The sequence below is a fragment of the Eubalaena glacialis genome, chromosome 13 (assembly GCF_028564815.1).
Source record: "Eubalaena glacialis isolate mEubGla1 chromosome 13, mEubGla1.1.hap2.+ XY, whole genome shotgun sequence".
Classification (NCBI taxonomy): Eukaryota; Metazoa; Chordata; class Mammalia; order Artiodactyla; family Balaenidae; genus Eubalaena; species Eubalaena glacialis.
In genome coordinates this window covers 65378522-65397968 of record NC_083728.1, presented here as the reverse complement: position 1 = coordinate 65397968, position 19447 = coordinate 65378522, and the positions used below count along the sequence as shown (strand labels likewise).

Here is a 19447-nt window from a genome sequence, read left to right as displayed (position 1 = left end):
TAGCTCTGGTCAGGTCATGGCACAGTACCTGGAGGAGAGACTCGAGGCAGAGGAGGGGCAGTGTCTGCGAATCTCAGATCCCTTGTGGGGTCAGAGAGTTCCCTTTAAACAGGTGGAACTTCAAAAAATAGGTTCGACTAATTTTCATAAAGTTTTTACATAATGCACAGTGAGTTGACATAATTTACAGTGAGCTGAGAGCCTGGGGCCTGCCAGCCTGGGTTCAAATCCCAGGTCTGCCACTTCCTACCTGTGTGCCTTTGGAAAAGTGAGTAAACTTTTATGAGCCTCCATCTCCATCTGTGAAATGGGGATAATAACAATACCTCCCTCACAGAGGAAGCAGAAAATGAGTTAGTACAGGAAGACATTTAGAACAGTGTAAGAGCTGTGTGCATAGCTGTTACTTTTAATGTTATTACCACCATTGTTATTACTACTATGTAGCCAAAATTTCAAAGCAGACGGCAAAATATAAATGGAAAGTTAAAGTCTGCCTTCCATGTCTCCTGATCCCTAAGTCCTGTTTCCTGAAGGTTCTGACTGTGACCAGTTCTCTTGTGTGTCCCATCAGAACGTGTAGTGTATGTATGAACATGGGCGTGTATCTCCTTAACAGCAGTAGCAACTCAGGATCATGTTATACATGCCATTTTGCTCCTCAGTGCATCTGGGAGCTCTTTCCACATCGGCACACTCGGACTCTTAGCTACAGCTGTTCGGTGTTCCACTAGGAGCTTAACCGTAATCTACTTTAGCAGCCCCACCGATGGGCACTTAGATTGTTTCAGGTCTTCTGCCATGAGAAACAACCACCAAAATGAATCTCTCTCTATATCCACTCCTGGGCCCTTGTGCTAATCTAGCCAGAGGAGAAGTAGCCAATGTAAAGGGGCACACATTTAAAAGTCTGAAGTGATACTGCTAAACTACCTTCTAAAGAAACAGCAAACCCCGCCCCCTTGCCAAAAGGAAAAGAAATGGTGCTACTAGAAGTTGCAGACCGCTGTTGGCAGGTTCAGGGATGGAATGGGGGTGGGGGAGGGGCCTGCTCTGCATCAATAGGCCACTGGGCCAAGCCCCTCAGAGGGGATCAGCCAAAGGACAGCCTCGATGGAGGCCCTGGGGTATCAGGCTTGTATGTTGCCTGATGGAAACAAAAGGCAGACTCAGCTCTGTTCCGTGTGGATTGTTCCAGAAGCTCCCTACTGGGCATTCTGAGACATCCTCTGGGACAAGCAAGAGGATTGGGGTTCCCAGTTAGAATAATATCCTCTGTTGGACTTTCTCATTGGTGCTCTCATTTCATTTTTACCACTCTAGAGAGCCTCAGAGGGTCCCCATCACGGATTGCATGTCACCCCTTTCCCAGCCCTGAAAGATACTCAGTCCTTTAGGTCCAGGCTCTGCCCTTGACTGATCTGCACAAACAGCCCTGAGAGATAGGTCATTATAGTTCATTTTACAGATGAGGAAACTAAGGCTCAGAGAGGTGGAGTAACCAGCCCAAGGTCACACAGCTCATAAATGTGTGAGCTGTCTGAACTGGGCACTGCTCTTTGCCGCTGTTTCTTCAAAGAGGACGTGGTTCTCAGTAGCTAGGCTCCTGAGAAGCCCCTGGTGGGTGGAAATAGCAGGACCCAGGAAGGGGGGTTGGGGGGGGTCTTTTCTCTGGGTTGTGCCAGCTCCGGGTCCTCCCTCACCATTCCCCCCTCCCCTCCCCGCTGGCTGCGCTGGGACTCCAGTGGGCTCCTTTGTGTGGAGTCACCTCCTGCAGCTGCTGGAGACGGACGACCCCCTGAAACGGGCCCTCCGGGAGGCCATCCCTGAGGACATTGTCAGCCAAGAGTTCCATCCAGAGACCTGGAAACACTCGTCCTACTCTGACGTCACCTTCCGCTCAGGTATGGGCATCCGGGGCAGGTATTGTCTTGCACTGGGACCACAAAGGCTTGGGGACCTGGGAGTTCTAACTCCTGAGGACATGTGGATCAAAGATACCGTTTCCCAAATGTCAAATGTTCACATGCCACTTGCTTGATTTTTTATTTTTTGTTTTTATCTTTTTGCTATATCCAAAATAGCACCTGCCATTTTTGTTGGAAGAGTTAAAAAATAGTTACGTATGAGCCACTTCATAGCATTCAACTGAATAGTACTTCCATCTTTTCTCTAAACTGGTTCTTTTAAACTTACACTTATTCTAAAAGGAAACCTTTTATCCCTACCATTAGTGGAAGATCAGTTTAACTCTGTAAAAATAGGGTTAGCCTAAAAAGAAATGCAATATCCGTGAAACACTGTTGTTCAATTCTCATGGATTCTTGCCTGCTGAGGGCTGTGAATTTGAGAACTGCTTTTTCCTGGGTGAAAAAAGGAGATTAGCATCGAAGAGAGACAGCTGCCTCCTTGTAATTAATCAGAATCAAAAAGGGACCCTGTTCTAGCTTAGGTACCCAAACCCTCTCAACTACTCAGCAAGTCCGGGGGTGGGGTGCTCTGGCTGCCCCCTCTCTGCCTATCGGCAGGTGTGGGTACATTTGTGACTCTTCTGTTCTGCCCTTCCCTCTGCCCTTGGTAAGGCTTAGGTCTGAGCTTCCTATCCTGGCCAAGAGGATGCACTGTGTGTCTGGCCCTGTCTCCGGCGATGGTCCCTTGGTGGCCAACTCTCACCTGGTTAACGGTGTGGTGTATACTGATCCTCTGTCTCTTCTAGCATCGGGCAGCCTGGGAGCCAACCTGGAGGGGACCCTTCTCTTCTCTCCGGCCTCCTTCCTTCCCCGTTCTGCCACAGCCAACCTGACTGTCCATGCCCTTGGTCATGCCTTCAACCTCCTAGAGGTAAGAGGGGGCCTTGCTTCTCCTCAGGGCCTCTCCTGGGCTTGGGGCCATTCATCTATCTTTCCATCCTTCACCTCTTGTATCTGTAGATCTACTCTCACATCTTATACTTCCAGCTCTTGATGTCTACCCACCCATTTATCTGCCTATCCACCCATCTATTCACCCACCTACTGACTCATACATAAATCCATTCAACTACCACCCACCCCATCCCTCCTTCCCTCCCTCCTTCTCATCCATCTCATCCATCTGTGTACTTTGCATCGTCTCTCCATCTACCTTCGCACCTACCCATCTATTCTTCCAGTTATCCATCCATCCACTCACCTATCCATCCTTCCACCCACCCATCCATTCACACCCCATCTGTCATCCATCCATATATTCATCTATCCATCTCATTAATCCCTCTCATCCATCTATCCATTTATGTACCCTCCCACCCATCTCTCCATCTACACTTTCACTCAATCATCTATTTATTCTCTCAGTCACCCACCCATCCATCCACCTGTTCACCTACCCACTTACCCATCCATCCACATGCTCTTCCATACGTCTATACCTCTGCTCTGTCCATCCATCCACCTATCCATCCTTCTATCCTCATCCATCTATTCATTTATGTACTTGTCTACCCATCTCTCCATCTACCCTCTCATTCACCTATTTATTCATCTACCCTTCCACCCACCCATGCACCTATCTATCAGTCTCCTCACCCACCCATCTCTTCATCTATTCTCCCACTTATCTATCCATCCTTGCATCCATCTATCCACCTGTCATCATTGGACAATATCTATCTTCTACCTGGCATGTAAGGCCCTGTGCTGGGCTCTGAGAATATGATGATGAACAAGAGAGACACGATCTCTGCCCGCTTGGTGCTCACAGCCCAGAGAGGTAGACAGATAAGAAATGAGTAGACACATTGATAAAACGATGGCAACTTTAAGTAGTGTGTTTAGGGAGGTGAAGTTTCAGCTGAGATCTGAAGGATGAACAAAAGCAGCCATGTGAAAAGCTGAGGTAAGAGACTTCCAGGGAAGGGGCCCAGTATGTGCAAAGTTCCTGAGAAGAGAAAGGGCTTAGTGTGTTTAAGGAACAGAAATAGAGTAGAGAACAGTAAGTGCAGGAGAATGGTAAGATGGGAGCACAGTGAGGGAGCAGGGCCGTGTCGAGGAAGGGTTTTGAGTTGGCGAGTGATAACTTGAACGTTCTGGCTGTTGTGTGGAAAATGGATTGTGGGGGGCGGCAGCGGAAGAGGGAAGATTTCTGAGGCTGTATGTCCAGCAAACTTTATTTTTTTTTATTTTTTGTGTGTGCGTCTGGCAAGTGTCGATTTTTCTTTTTTTTTCCTAATTTTTAATGAGCAGACATTACTCTTTTTTTAAAAAATTTTATTGCATTTTTATTTATTTATTTTGTTTATTTATTTTTATATTTATTTTTGGCTGTGTTGGGTCTTCGTTTCTGTGCGAGGGCTTTCTCTAGTTGCGGCAAGTGGGGGCCGCTCTTCATCGCGGTGCACGGGCCTCTCACTATCGCGGCCTCTCTTGTTGTGGAGCACAGGCTCCAGACGCGCAGGCTCAGCAGTTGTGGCGCACAGGCCTAGTTGCTCCGTGGCATGTGGGATCTTCCCAGACCAGGGCTCGAACCCGTGTCCCCTGCATTGGCAGGCAGATTCTCAACCACTGTGCCACCAGGGAAGCCCCGATTTTTCTTTATTGTCCAGCAAACTTTAAAGTAATGGATTGCCTTGGGGCTCTTCCATCTCTTCCCCCCAGGTCCCTGGAGCTTGTCTGAGGGAGGTACTCTGTGCCATACCACCAGGGATTGAGTGTGCTTAGTGAATGAGACACAGGTCCCTGCCTTCATGGAACTCAGGATCTTGCAAGGGAGACACACAAATGAGTCTGAGTGTGACCTTGGAGTAGTGTGCTTGACACTCAGAGGAAGGAGTGATAAATTTGGCTGGGGGAGGGGAGGGGGAATGTGTGAAGGGAGTGATATGGGAATTTAGGGAAGGCTTCCCAGAGGTGGTGACATTTGAACCAGGGCTTAAAGAATCAGTAGGAATTCTTGCTTTGTGGCACTTGCCAAGTAGATCTGGAGCTTGATGACTTCCTAAGATTGTACCTCTTGGCACTTGGGCCCGGATGGACCCTGGGGAGCCCAGAGCCCCCTGTTCAAGCTCCCAACCCCATAGCTCTTGGTCAGCCTTGTGACTGGGTTACTCCTCCCTGAGCCCCTGGCTTTTCTTCCTAGCTGGGGCTCCGGCTGGAAAATGCTGAGGAAATGGCCCGCAGGCTATTTGGCCCGAAGTCATTCTGGGGGCAGGAAGAGGAGAGACAGGCCCAAGCAGAAAAGCCCCCAGAGCCAGGACCAGGACCTACACCGCAGCCGGCCCACCCCGCCTGTCCAGGAGAAAGGTCCAGAAAGATGAGAGACCTGCAGCGGAAGGTAAGGGAAACGCCCAAGCCCACCTCACGCCCACTCCTCTACGCTGTCAGGTGTCAGCTTGGGCTTTGGGACTGGGGGACCCAGGTGTCCATGAACTCTGACCCTGCCCTCCCACCCCCTTACAGAAGCAAATTTCTGGTCCAGATCTCAGTAGTGAGCTGTTAGCCTGGCTTCTTTCGAAAAACGATTTATTAAAGTATCACATACATAGAGAAGTGCCCACCTCGTGTGTTTCCCCCAGTGGAACACATCTTTACAACCAGCACCCAGACCCTCATCAGCTCCCCAGACACCCCCTGCAGCCCCCCTCTTCTGGTTTACCCACCCATAACCAAGGGTAACCACTGTTCTGACCCCTAAAAGCATCAGTGAACTCTACTTTAAAATCAGCTTTGTTGAGGTATAATCTAACTACAATAAATGGTATGTGTTTTAAGTGTACAATTTGATAAGTTTTGACATATGTATATACCATGAAACCATCACCAACTAAATCAACATATCCATCACCCCCAAAGTTTTCTTCATGCTTCTTAATCCCTTCCTCCTGCCCCCTGTTGTGATAGGCTTTTTCTGTCAAAATAGATGTTTGCATTTTCTGGAGTGTTACATAAATGGAATCATGCAGCGTATACTTTTGTTTTTAAAGCATGTACTCCTTTTTGGCCTGACTTCCTTTATTCAGCGTAACTATTTTGAGATTCATCCATATTGTAGAGTATACTAATAGTTTATTTCTTCCTATGGCCATGTAGTGGTTCATGGTATGGATGAACCACAGTCTGTTTATGTATTCACCTGTTGGTGGATGTTTGTGTTATGTCCAGTTTTGGGCTGTTACAAGTAGGGCTGCTATGAACATTCATGTACAAGTCTTCATATAAATATATGTTTTCATGTCTCTTGGGTAAATATCTGAGGATGGGATGGCTTAGATCATATGGTAGTTGTACGTTTAATTGTTTAAGAGCTAGCTAAACTGTTTTGCAAAGTGGTTGTACCATTTTGCATTTCCACCAGCAGTGTATGAGAGTTTTAATTCTTATACATCCTCGCCAACACTTGGTAGGATTAGACTTTTTAGTTTTTGCTATTCTAATAGTTTGTAGTAGTATCTTGTGGCTTTAAAGTACATTTTCCTAATGCTACTGATGTTGGGCATCTTTTAGGTGCTTATTTGTCATCCATACCTCTTTGGTGAAGTGTACGTTCAAATATTTTGTCCTTTTTTAAAAATTTGGTTGGCTTCTTATGACTGAGTTTTGAAAATTCCTGCTCTATTCTGAACACAAGGCCTGTATCAGATATGTGACTTGCAAATATTTTCTCCCAGTGTGTGGCATGGTCTTTTCATTCTCTTAACAGTGTCTTTTGAAGAGCAGATATTCTTGATTTCAATGAAGTCAAGTTTATCCATTTCTTTTATGCATAAAGTTTTGGGTGTTACATCTAAGAAATCTTTGCCTAATGCAATGTTACAGAGATCCTTGGGACCCTCTGGAGATTTCCAGAGTTCTTTCTCTGTGTGGCTCTTTCCTCTCTTGTACTCTGCCCTGCAAAGTCCAGCTACCTTGGTCTCCCTGGACTCCCAGATCCTCAACCCTGAGAGTCTGTCATGTCCCGCTCTGTTCCCCTCCCTGCACCTCAGCCTGAGCTCTCTCCAGACAGTAAGCTGGGGCTCACCTTGCTATTTCCCATCTCTTGGGTTCATTGTCTCACATTACTGATGTCTAGTGTCTTGGGAACTTTTGTTTAATCTGTTTCATCTGAGTTTGGGGTTGCTCCACGTGGGAAGGTAAATCCAGTCCTTGTTACTTCAATCTGGTTGGCAGCAGAGGTCACATCCAGCTTCTTTTGTGAACTTAATATAAATGGAATCATTCACCGTGTACTCTTTAAAAAAATGAGGTGAAGTTCACATAACATAAAATTAGCTATTTTGAAGTATACAATTCAGTGACATGTAGTATATCACAATGTTGTGCAACCACCACCTCTGTCTAGTTCCAAACATTTTCATCACCCCAAGGAGACCCCACACTCATTAGTGGTCACGCCCCATTCCCTCATTTCCCAGCCCCTGGCAACCACTAATGTGCTTTCTGTCTCTATGGATTTATGTATTCTGGACATTTCATATAAACAGAATCATGCAATATGTAGCCTTTTGTGTCTGGCTTCTTTCACTGAGCATGTTTTTAAGGTTCATTTGTATTGTAGCATGTATCAGTACTTCATTCCTTTCTTTTTTCTATTGCACAAATAGTTTTTTTATTGAAGTGTAGTTGATTATAATGTTGTGATAGTTTCCGGTGTACAGCAAAGTGATTCAGTTATATATATATACATACATTTATGTATACACACATACCTATATGTATACATACATACACGTATGTATATATACACATATGTATACATACATACATAACTGAATATATACACACACACATATATATACTTTTTAAGATTCTTTTCCATTATAGGTTATTAAAAGATATTGAATATAGTTCCCTGTGCTATACAGTAGGTCCTTGTTATTTATCTATTTTATATATAGTAGTATGTATATGTTAATCCAAAACTCCTAATTTATCCCTCCCCAACCCCTTTTCCCCTTTGGTAACCATAAGTTTGTTTTCTATATCTGTGAGTCTGTTTCTGTTTTGTAAATAAGTTCATTTATATCATTTTTTTTAGATTCCACATATAAGTGATAGCACACAATATTTGTCTTTCTCTCTCTGACTTCACTTAGTATGATAATCTCTAGGTCCCTCCAAGTTGCTGCAAGTGGCATTATTTCATTCTTTTTTATGGCTGAGTAGTATTCCATTGTGTATATATACCACATCTTCTTTATCCATTCATCTCTCAATGGACACTTACGTTGCTTCCATGTCTTAGCTATTGTGAATAATGCTGCTATAAACATTGAGGTGCATGTATATTTTTGAATTAGAGTTTTCTCTGGATATATGCCCAGGAGTGGGATTGCTGGATCATATGGTAGTTCTATTTTTCATTTTTTAAGGAACCTCTATACTGTTCTCCGTAGTGGCTGTATCAATTTACATTCCCACCAACAGTGCAGGAGGGTTCCCTTTTCTCCACATCCTCTCCAGCATTTATTGTTTGTAGATTTTTTTGATGATGGCCATTCTGACAGACGTGAGGTGATACCTCATTGTAGTTTTGATTTGCATTTCTCTAATAATTAGTGATGCTGAGCATCTTTTCATGTGCTTTTTGGCCATCTGTATGTCTTCTTTGGGGAAGTAACTTTTCTGTATGTCGAAAATTATTCCAAAATAAAGTTTGCTAAAACACTCTCTCTCTCTCTCTGTCTCTGTCTCTGTCTCTCTCTCTCTGTCACACACACACACACACACACACACACACACACACACACACACTGCATTGGGCATTGGGTAGACTGTGCAGAAAACACATCTGCAGGTTCTGCCTCTGGACCATGAGTTTTGCAAGCCCTGTTCTGGACCGCACAAGCCCTTGACTTTTCTCTCCAGGTGCCCCTTCCCCCTCCCAAAGTCCAGGTACCTTGCCCGGCTAACCCAGACCTGTTCCTGGTCACAGGTGGCCCAGAGGCATCGGGAGCGGCGGGCGCTGCAGTGTAAGCTGAGCATGAAGGTGTTTGGGCACGAGCTGAGCTTTGTGAACTGCGGGGCGATGGGGAGTCATGTGACACGCCAGTCCCTGAACCTGGCCGAGCTTGCTGTCAAGCTCCTGAAGGTACCTCAGGCTGGGCTCGGCCCCCTCCCTGCCCTCTGGTCCGAAGATACTTCCTTTGATGCTTTGAGGATATACTAAAGTGTTTTCAGACTTAAGAGCATGGAATTTGGAGCCAGACTGCCCAAGTTCAAAAACTGGCTGCACCACTTACCACCTTGGGCATGTTGCTGAACTTGCCACGGCCTCAGTTTCTGTATCTGTGAAATGGGAATGATAGAATAGTAATAGTATAATAATATCTACTTCATAGAGCTGTTGAATCAAGTGACTTAATGCAGTAAAAATGCAACAACACGTTTAGAGTGTGCTTGGCACATACTAAGTGCTCTGTACCACAGGCAGGGCCCACACCCCTCCTTACCTGGCTGACCCTGGATGCTTGACCTCTGACCATGTCCCTTGGTAAATTATCTTGGTTCAAACCCCAGCTCTTCCTGTTTCTAGCTACATGGGCTCGGCCGGGTTATTTTATCTGTTTGTGGGCTCTGTTTTCTCATCTGGAAACTGAAGACAATGATAAGGTCCCCTCTGAGGGCTGTGTGAGGGGTAAGTGAGGCCGTCACATGCACTGTTACGGTTCTCTGACTGCAGGGGCAGGAAGTGCAGGTGAACCGAAGGCTGAACCTGGCCATGGAGGAGCTTACTTTTCCCACCATGTCTGGACTCCTAGCCCGGCTGACCCTAAACGCCTCGGCTGCCATCAGCATCCAGGTCGGAGGGACAGCCAACTTCCAGCAGCGTTCGGATTTCTCTGTGAATGGTTATGTCAAGCCCAGGTAGCTGGCTCCTCAGAGCTGGGGGAGGTGGGTGGGTGGGGGCCTCCCCCTGCAGAGAGCTGGGGCATCAGCGTGGGCTGGAGGGGAGCCCCGCTCTGCTGACCACCTGTTATATCAGCTACTGTTGATGGAGTGTTTTTTGTGCCAAGAGACTTTGAGGAGAACCTGGGCAGTTATACCCACTTTACAGGTGAGAAGACTGAGGCTTGGCAAGGTGAGGTCCCATGCCCGAGGTGGCACAGCAGTGTGAGGCAGCTGGGATTCGTCTCATGCCACAACTCCACTCTTCCGTCTGTCCCCTCTGCCTCTGAGGGGAGGGGAGATGGGAGAGAGGGAAAAGCATTTAAGGCACATGGGCTCTGAGCCCACTGAACCCACATGGCCACTCATGAGATGGACACTTTCCTTCTTCCCACTAAGGGTTGAGGAAACTGAGACTCAGGACGAGTACACAGCTGACCCAAGGCCACACGGCACGAAGGATTTTGAGCAGAATTTGACAGTGCTCACCTTCCCAGGCCTGCTGGGTGACTGTCCCAGCCACTAAGCCGACCTGTGCTTGGTTTCTGGGTCTGACGTGGGGTATGTGGGTGTCCTGTGCTGGCTGCTCTTTGGCATGGAGACCCTGGCTTTGGGCTCAGTCAGCTGGGGCTCCAGAACTGGCTGTTCCATGTCCCAGCTGTGAGACCCACACAGCTGCTGTCACCTCTCTGAGCCTCGGTTTCCCCATCTGTGAAATGAGACTAGTGGTGGTGAGGATTCGATGGCGATGTGTAGAGTGCTTGGCACACACGGAGGGCATGGTCAGTGGTGTCCATGCTGGAGGGGCTACTCTGGCTCAGGACCACAGAGAGCAGCCGGGTGGGTTGGTGCTGGCTTTGCCGTTGCCTGGGGCTGCAGGATGCAGTTGTGTGCCTCTTCCTCAGCGCCCTGCTCCAGATCTCGGCGCAGATGGGCACAGTGGGCACCCTGGGGCAGGCTGGGCTGAGGTGGGTGACCGGCGTCCGTGGCACCGCCAGCCTGGATGGAGGGATCCGGACGAAGAAGGGCCAGGACCTCAAGGTGCATCTGAACACACCCGAGGAGGCTGTGGAGCTGCTCCGCTTCAGGTGGGTTCCCGCACCTCGGGAGGGAGCCCGTGAGTACACCTGTGTGCGAGCCAGGGTGGGCACAGGTGTGGGTGCATGTGTCTGTGAGAGTGTGTGCATGGTCACCCGTGCGTGTGCACCTGTGTCTGACCACGTGTATCTGTGAGTGTGTGCGCCTAAGGATGTGCCTGTGAGTCTGTGTATGTGAATGTGCGTCTGTGGGCGTGTTTGTGAGAGTGCGTGCACATGTCAGTGAGTGGGGTATACGTGGGCGTGCGTGTGTGTGCACGTGTGTCAAGGTGGGGTGGGTGCATCTGTGACAGGGCCTGAGGGCAGCCTAGAGGTGGGGATTCCCACACTCCTCAGCAGTTTACGGGGGTCCCCCCTGGGGCCTGATTGTCCCCAGCCCCCTGGAGAGGTGACACTTGGAGAACAGTGATTTCCAAGCAAACAGGAGAAGCCAGGCTGCCCCCACCTCCACCTGCCTCCTTCCCTGTGTCCCACCCTTGCTGGAGGCACTGCTGCCCTCCTGACCCTCTCCCGGCAGCAGCCAGTTGGGTCCTTTAAAATGTCAGTTAAGTCCTATCATGCTCCCCCCTCCCCCGTTTAAAATCCTTTGCTTGCTTCTAGGATAACCCAGCTCCACATGATTCTCCTGCCAGATGGAGGCCCTGCCCACCCCCCTCACCTGTCTCCTGTCACTACTTCCTGCCCCTCACTCCCCCCTTCCATTCTGACCCCCTCTCACCGCCCTTTTTTCTGTGCTCCCAAAGAGCCCCCTTTTCTCCCACCCCAGGGCCTTTGCACCTGCTGTTCCCTCTGTTTGGAGTGCTGGCTCCTTCTCATCCTTTCATTCTCTGACCGAATGTTACCCCTACAGAGAGTCCTCTCCAAACCCCCAGCTGAAGAACGTCCTGCTCTGTCTCCAAGACAGACCCTATGCCCATGCTGTGCCCCGTTTTAGGTTTTTTATAGTGCTTGTCACCCTCTGTGTTCATGGAGTGTCTCCCCCACCAGTGTGCAGACTCCCCAAAGGCCTGTCCTGTTGATAGTGGGATTTGCCCCAGTGCCTCGTCCTGGTGGCTTTATGGATGAATGAAAACAACTCGCCTGGCACTTTCCTCCTTTCCCACCCAGCTCTCAGCTGTTTCTCATCACTGGGGATGGCATGAGGAGCCTCAGTCACGCTCACATCCCTTCTGAGGCCCAATCCTGTACCGACAAGGAAGGTAGGTGCCAACAGGGCTTCCGTGTCATTGTCCCAAGATGGTTGTCCTGGGGGCTGAATGGTAAGATGCCAGATCCAAATTCCAGAGTTACTCTTCTGCCCTAAAAGTACTTACGCCCCTTAACTCAATGATGCTGCTTCTAGAACTCTACCTTATGAAAATAAACCAAAATCATTTAAAAATGCCCTGTGCCCAAAGATGTTCATTGCATCATTATTTACAGAGCAAAAAATAGGCAGCAACTCAAATATCCAACAGTAAGCGAATGGCTTATTATAAGGGCCTTTGAGCTAAGAATAGACTTTTACATTTCCAAATGCAGAAAAATAATCAAAAGGACTATTTCATAACATGAGAAATTTGTGAAATTCATATTTCAGTGTCCATAAATGAAGTTTTATTGGGGCAGAGCCATGCCCGTTGCCTGTGGCTTTTCTTCAGCAACAGCAGAGTTGAGTAACAGACTGTGTGACCAGCAAAACCTCAAATATTTACTATCTGGCCATTTACAGAAAACATTTGCGAACTCCTGGTTTTAGTAAAGTACCAAGATATCCCATAACTTTTAAGCTCTGTAATGAAGGGCATATTTTAATAGCATGAGAAAATTTTTTGATAATAACATCAGGTGAAAGGGAACAAAATTGAAAACAGAGGGGAAGGAGGTATACCAAAGAGTCACAGATCTTGCAGTCATGTTGGGGGTGAGGTGGGGGAGGGGCCTACTTAAATGATTTCTTTAAGCTAAATTCTGTCCTAAATGCTTGCTGAGCTGTTAATCCTCACAGCTACACCATGGGGCTGGAACTGTTCTCAGTCCCAGCTGACAGATGAGAAACACCAAAGCACAGAGATGTTAAGTAACTTGTCCAAGGTCACACAGCTGGGAAGTGGCAGAACTGGAATGTGAATCTAGGCATTCTTGCTCCAGAGCCTGTGTCCTACACAGTACTGCCTGACACTGTGATAGTCTACACCAGCGGTCCTCAACTGGGGACAATTTTTGGCCCCTCGGGACATTTGACAACATCTGGAGACATTTTTGGGTGTCATCCTGGTGCGGGAGGTGCTACCAGTATCTAGTGGGTTGAGTCCAGGACAGCTTCCCACAACAAGAAATTATCCAGACCAGTGTGTCGATAGCGCCAAGGCTGAGAAACCCTGGTCTACACGGTACCACCTCATACAATTAATGTCTACCCAATACTGTTTCTCAAAAGAATGTAGAGATGCTCCTTCTTTGCTGGTGGGAGCATCCATGGCCCTGCCTCGAGCCCTCTGGCTCTCTACTGACCATGCTGCCTGCTCCCTTTTTCACAGCGTCCCGCACTTGGGGCTGGCAGCTGTGCACTGAAGTGAGCTGGCCTCCAGCCGGGCAGCCCTACCTGCTCTCGGTGCCTGTGTTTGCAGCTGTGATGCTGAAGAAGCAGGACCGGGGGCTCCAACACTATCTGCTGGAAGCTGCCTATACCCTCCACCCCCCGGTAGGCCCTACGGAATGGCTCCTTCTTTCCCAGCCAGGTTCGGGGTCTCCCTAGGTCTTCTACTCAGGCCTCAGCCTTGGGGATCACTCATAAAGACATGGGCCTCCTCCCTGGAGCTGGACCAGCTGGGCTGGTCCTGCTGTAGTCTCCCTCCTGCTTCAGGACCCTTGCACATGCTGATCCTCTGTCCCTGGCTTGATGACTTGTAACTCTGAATCAATCTTCAGAGCTCAGTTTAGGGGGGTCACCTCCTCAGTGAAGCCTGCCCTGATTACCCCGAAGTGGTCATATTCCCTTGTTACGTGCTCTAGTAGGATATATTCCTTCCCTTTAGATCACATTTGTGTTCATTACTGAAACCAGTTGGTTAAGATCTGTCTTCCCCACTAGTCACTCAGTTCCTGGGAACAGATCCAGTGCCTGTTTTTCTCACCCGTGTTCCCAGCACCTGGCACAGAATGGGCACTCAGCAGCCGCCTATCTGATTTCCCAGTTCCCGCTCTTGTCTCCTTACCATATGTTCTCCACCACCAGCCAGACAGACCTTCCAGAATCCCAAAAGGACTGTGTCCCTCCCCTGCTCAGAACTCTCCAATGGCTCCTATTCCTCTCAGAGTAGGACCCACTCGCCCTGACCGATAGGCTTTCAGTGATCCAGCCATGCCGGCCTCTCCTCCCCATCTCCCCAAATGTTCACCAGGCTCACCGCTCTCCAGACACACTGACCTCCTTTTTATTAAATGCCAAGTGCATTGCTGCCCCAGGGCCTTTGCACTGTCTGTTTCTGCTGCCTGGAACAGTCTTTCCCAGACATCCACTCGACTCCTTCCCTTGCTTCCTTCAAGTCTCATCCAATGCCCCCTCCTCAGAGACAGCTTCCCTCCCTGACTGCCCAGTGCAGAACAATGACCCTGTCAGGGCCCCTGACCCGCTGAGTTTGTCAGCAGAGCGCTCATCACCACCAGCTGCCATCTTACCTACTTCTGTGTCTGGAGGTCCTGTGCCTCCCCCTCTAGAATGTAGGTGCCAAGAGGGCGGGACTTTGTGTCTAACACTCAGTTGCATTCCCCATGCCTGCAACTGTGCCTCACACACAGTAGTCAACATTTATTGGTACTAAATGAATGACGATGATGCAGGGTTGTTATTTTTTAAATTAATTAATTTATTTTTATTTATTTTTGGCTACGTTGGGCCTTCTTTGCAGTACGTGGGCTGCTCATTGTGGCTTCTCTTGTTGCGGAGCATGGGCTCTAGGCACGTGGGCTTCGGTAGTTGTGGCACGTGGGCTCAGTAGTTGTGGCACGCGGGCTCTAGAGCGCAGGCTCAGTAGTTGTGGCGCACGGGCTTAGTTGCTCCACGGCATGTGGGATCTTCCCGGACCAGGCCTCGAACCCGTGTCCCCTGCATTGGCAGGCGGATTCTTAACCACTGCACCACCAGGGAAGCCCCTGATGCAGGTTTTTAAAGGGGGCCCGTGTCTTAGGCTGTGTTTTCCCAGAAGCAGACTGGAGCCAAGGATTTGGGTAAAAGTGTGGATGAAGAAAAGACTCCAGGAGGACCCAGGAAGAGGGTGGAGAAAATAGGGTAGGGAAGGGGAAGAAGCTGAGCAGGAGTGATGGCAGGTGCGGTGGCAGCCTCAGCATGATCCCTGGGCAGCCCTGGAGCAGGAGTTACATCTCAGAGTTTGGTCCCCTTGAGGCTAAGGAGCCGGGATGTTTTTCCCTCCTGTGCCGGAGGGCAATGCTCTGGAGGTCCCAGGTGCCAGGGGTTAAGAGCAAAGTGCACAGAAGCTGGGACATGAGCATGCTGATCTGGTCAAGGGGTCCGAGGGGATCTGGGCAGGGTGCCGATGGTGTGCGATAAGCCTCCTTCCCTGGCTGTTTGCTGAACAAACTGAGATCCTGTCCCTGTGGTCCTGAGTTGTCCTGTAGGACTCTCCTCCAGGATACGGATCCCCAGATTCCTGGTTTGGGGGTTCTTATCTGGCGAGGACAAGGATGAGCATAAGAACTCAAGTTTTTGAAGGTAGGGGGGCCTGGATGGGTTCTTGATCTTGAGGACTCTGCTGTGTTTCCAGAAGGACTCCTGGCTCCCTCAAGAAGCCTCAGCCCACGTCTTCATGGGCACGCCCAGGTCGGAAGTGCCCAGGGACGTCGGGGTGGATGTCAGCTACAGCTGGCCCCAGAGGAAGCTCCGGCTCAAGCTCGTCCATCCCAAGAAGAAAATTGAGCTGGACGGTAATGACAGCACTCCTCCCCGTCACCGTGCCCTCGGCCATGTGCCAGGTGCAGCCCACTCACTGTGGACTCCTCAGCCACCTTCTGAGGTCGGCACTACATATAGCCCCGTTTTATGGGCGAGGAGCCACAGGCTCAGAGATTAGGAAACCAGCAGGACATCCCCTGGTGAACACAGGGGCGGATCCAGGATGTTGAACCCTGGTCTCTAAACTCTCGTTTTGTCTCCCAGGAAAGATTGACACTCTGCAAAGTGCCTGCATGGGTCACCTGGAACTGATACTGGATGACAGGGACGTCTACTACATCAAGGTTTGTTCCCTGTCCTCAGCCCACCAGTGTTGGCTCCTGCCACCTCCCTGGGCATTTCAAGCCCCAGTCCCTGCTTACTCATCACCACCTCCTTTGGCGTTTTAGCTGTTCTTCTCCTTCCACCTACCAATAATGTTTGTGACTTCTTGTTACCCAGAAGAGTATGAAGAAGAAGAAAATGAGCTCAAATCTCACCACTATTGATGTCATAAATTGATAATATTAGTAACACAGGAGCATGCTTTAAAAAATTCAGAGTAGAGAAAAGTATAAAAAGGTAAGTGAAAGAGTGCCACTCCCCAGATTTCCAGAAGAAATGTCAATGCACACACCAAGAAATCTGTATGAGTTCCCCAGGGCTGCCTTAACAAAGTGCCCCAAATTTGGGGGTGCTTAAACAATGGAAAATTTTCCCTCGCAGTTCTGGAGGCTGGAAGTTCAAAATCAAGGTGTTGGCAAGGTTGGTTCCTTCTAAGGGCTGTGAGGGAGAATCTAGTCCATGCTTCTCTCTTAGTTTTTAGTAGCCTCAGGCATTTCTTGGCTTGTAGATGGCTGTCTTCTCCCTGTATCTCCACATTGTCTGCCCTCTGTAGGTATCTGTGTCCAAATTTCTCTTTTTGTAAGTTTACCAGTCATGCTGGATTAGGGCCCATCCTAATGACCTCACTGGATCATCTGCAAAGTCCCTTTTTCCAAATAAGGTCACATTCACAGGTCCTGGGGGTTAGGACCTCAGCATCTTTTGAGGGGGCGCACAGTTCAACCCATAATACTGTGGATTTATAAAACCTTTCAGTTTTGAGTTTAGTTTTTGTTTTATATGAAAGGATCGCATCCTATTCTTCGCATGTTGCTTTTTTTTTTTTCAGTCAAAAATATATCTTTTTGTACCAGCACATACTGGTACAATTTAATTTAGTTAAAAAAATAGGTAATACATTTAAATGATCCCAAGTTCAAAAGGTACAGAAGGGCATAGAACTGAGTGTCTAGTATGATGGCCCCTATACACATGACTATTTAAGTGAGTCAGAGTAACAGAAAGTTAAAGATATGGTTTCTCAGCTGCACTGGCCACTTTTTAGAACTTTCCCATCATTGTAGAAAGTTCTATTGGTCAGCACAGGCATAGAGTTAAAAACTTTCCCTTACACCCCTCCTCAAAGCCAATCATTGTTCATTTTCTGTGACTCCTCTTAGAAATCATCTATGCCCACAATCCCCAAATAGATATCAATATATCCCCCCCATCTTTTATTTTAAAAACAAGAATGTCTACCATGTATTTTGAATGGCCGCATAATAGTCAATGGGATGGAATTTATTTAGCTGGTTCCGTAGTGGAGGGCTCTGGAGTTTTTCCCGGGTTTTTGGTCTTACAAATCACCCTTCCATCTTCAGGGTAAATTCTTAGCAGTGGAATTCCTGGAGCAGAGGTGTGTGCGTTTTTTTCTTCGTTATAGGTACTTTTTAAGGTTCTCAACCAGGAGGACCTGGATGGGACTCAATGGGTCCATTGAAGCCCCTGCAATTGTGCAGAAGTTTTGTGTCTGTCCCCCTTCTGGGGAGAGGGTTTAGACCTTCCATCTGATGCTCCAGCAGGTCAGTGACTCCAAAAAGGATAAAAACAGCAGCTGTAGACTCGCTTCTGCCAAGCAGGACCTCTGGGCCCCTTTGGCCATGAGTCTGGTGATTCTGCCTCGGTCTCCAGTGATTTCTCAGAGAGGTCTGGGTTGAAAATCTGGAGCCAGGGCTGGAATTGTTGCTACATAAACACACTCTCAGCTCCCAGATCTGCTTCCTGTCTGGGTGGGAAGACCAAGTATCAGGGGAGAGCATCTTCCTCCTCAAGCCCCAGCTGCTTGACGGCTGAGACTACGAATCATTTTCAGAGCTCCCGGGAGCCCTCAAAGCAATCCTTGTTCGCTAAGCGCACAAGTGCTAATTGCCTGCACCTCCCTGCAGACCTGCCTGCCGCCCTCCAGAGGGCTGTCTGCAGCCTGGAAACATGGGCCTTTAGAGAAACTCCAGTTCTAGCTGCCTCAGACCCATCATGATTAACGGTAACAGCTGGGGTTCTGGAACTTTCCAAAGCCTGTTCTCGGGGGGGCCACGGGTGGCTTTGACCCCGGGTCCCTCTTTTAGTCCTCTTGGTAAGCCCATAGGAGATGAGGAGACTAAGGCAGATGAGCTCAGGAATACAAAGCAGCAAAGCTGGGTTCGACTCAGCTGAGTGTTTATGGGGTTTAAGGATGGCGCGGAGGAAAGTGTTAGATTTCAGTGCCCCCTCCCCTGGGTGCAATGATAGAGCATCCCCAAGTCCCAGGTTACCTGGAGAGCCCCAGTTTACCATTGACCCAGCTCAATACGATTAGTGGTCTCTTTAACCGTTAAGTGTCCTGGTTTGGATGAGAAATTCTACAGTCATCCTGTTCATGGGCTGCACTTTGAGAACAGCTACAGCTACTGCCGAGAAGCTTCTGATACAAACCAGAGAAAATCATCTCCAAGACACACCATTAAGTGAGAGAAGCAGAGCAGAGTGGAGAGCCTGCATCTGTTTTTGTGCAGAGCAAGAGGGAACGTGCACGTGTGTGATGGAGTGCACACGTACACACACGTGCGTGTACACACACGTGCGTGCACATGCACATATACACACATACATACAGACTCACACATACATATAGGCCCATGCTGTCTCTGGAAGATGCCCAAGAAGTGGACACAGTGGTTGCCTTGAGGGAGACTGGGGGACCAAGAAGGGGAACGAAACCTATATTTTTCATTGTCTTTATTAATTTATTCAACGACTATTTATCAAGCACCTACAATGTGCCGGGAAGACAGCACACAAAAGAGATACACACACAAAATTCTCTCCTTTTGGAGCTTACATTCTCGTAGGAGAGATAATCAGTAAAATAAATAAGGAAATTGTGGTGATAGGTGAGTGTAAGCACTATAGGAAAAGGGGATCAGTGAGCTGGATCCAGGGGTCTGAAGTTATGTGAGAAGAATGGTCTGAGGGTTGGCTTCAGTTTTATTTTTTTTTAATTTTTATTATTTTTAAAAAATTTATTTGGATGCGCCAGGTCTTAGTTGCAGCACGCGGGATCTTCGTTGCAGCATGCGGGATCTTTCTTTAGTAGTGGCACGCGGGATCTTTAGTTGCGGCATGTGGGATCTAGTTCCCTGACCAGAGATCAAACCCGGGCCCCCTGCATTGGGAGTGTGGAGTCTTAGCCACTGGAC

General features: G+C 48.4%; 1 protein-coding gene across 1 annotated transcript in view; it reads left to right on the top strand.

Annotated features, from left to right (window-relative positions):
• Positions 1 to 19447, top strand: part of LOC133104210 (uncharacterized) — a 173102-nt gene that overhangs the window by 54090 nt on the left and 99565 nt on the right. Inside the window, exons 15-24 of the mRNA XM_061209857.1 lie at positions 1746 to 1904; positions 2717 to 2841; positions 5116 to 5310; positions 8908 to 9063; positions 9655 to 9839; positions 10766 to 10948; positions 12065 to 12156; positions 13477 to 13640; positions 15721 to 15880; positions 16113 to 16192. Coding sequence (XP_061065840.1) covers positions 1746 to 1904; positions 2717 to 2841; positions 5116 to 5310; positions 8908 to 9063; positions 9655 to 9839; positions 10766 to 10948; positions 12065 to 12156; positions 13477 to 13640; positions 15721 to 15880; positions 16113 to 16192 — 1499 coding nt within the window. The remainder of the gene's footprint in view (positions 1 to 1745; positions 1905 to 2716; positions 2842 to 5115; positions 5311 to 8907; positions 9064 to 9654; positions 9840 to 10765; positions 10949 to 12064; positions 12157 to 13476; positions 13641 to 15720; positions 15881 to 16112; positions 16193 to 19447) is intronic.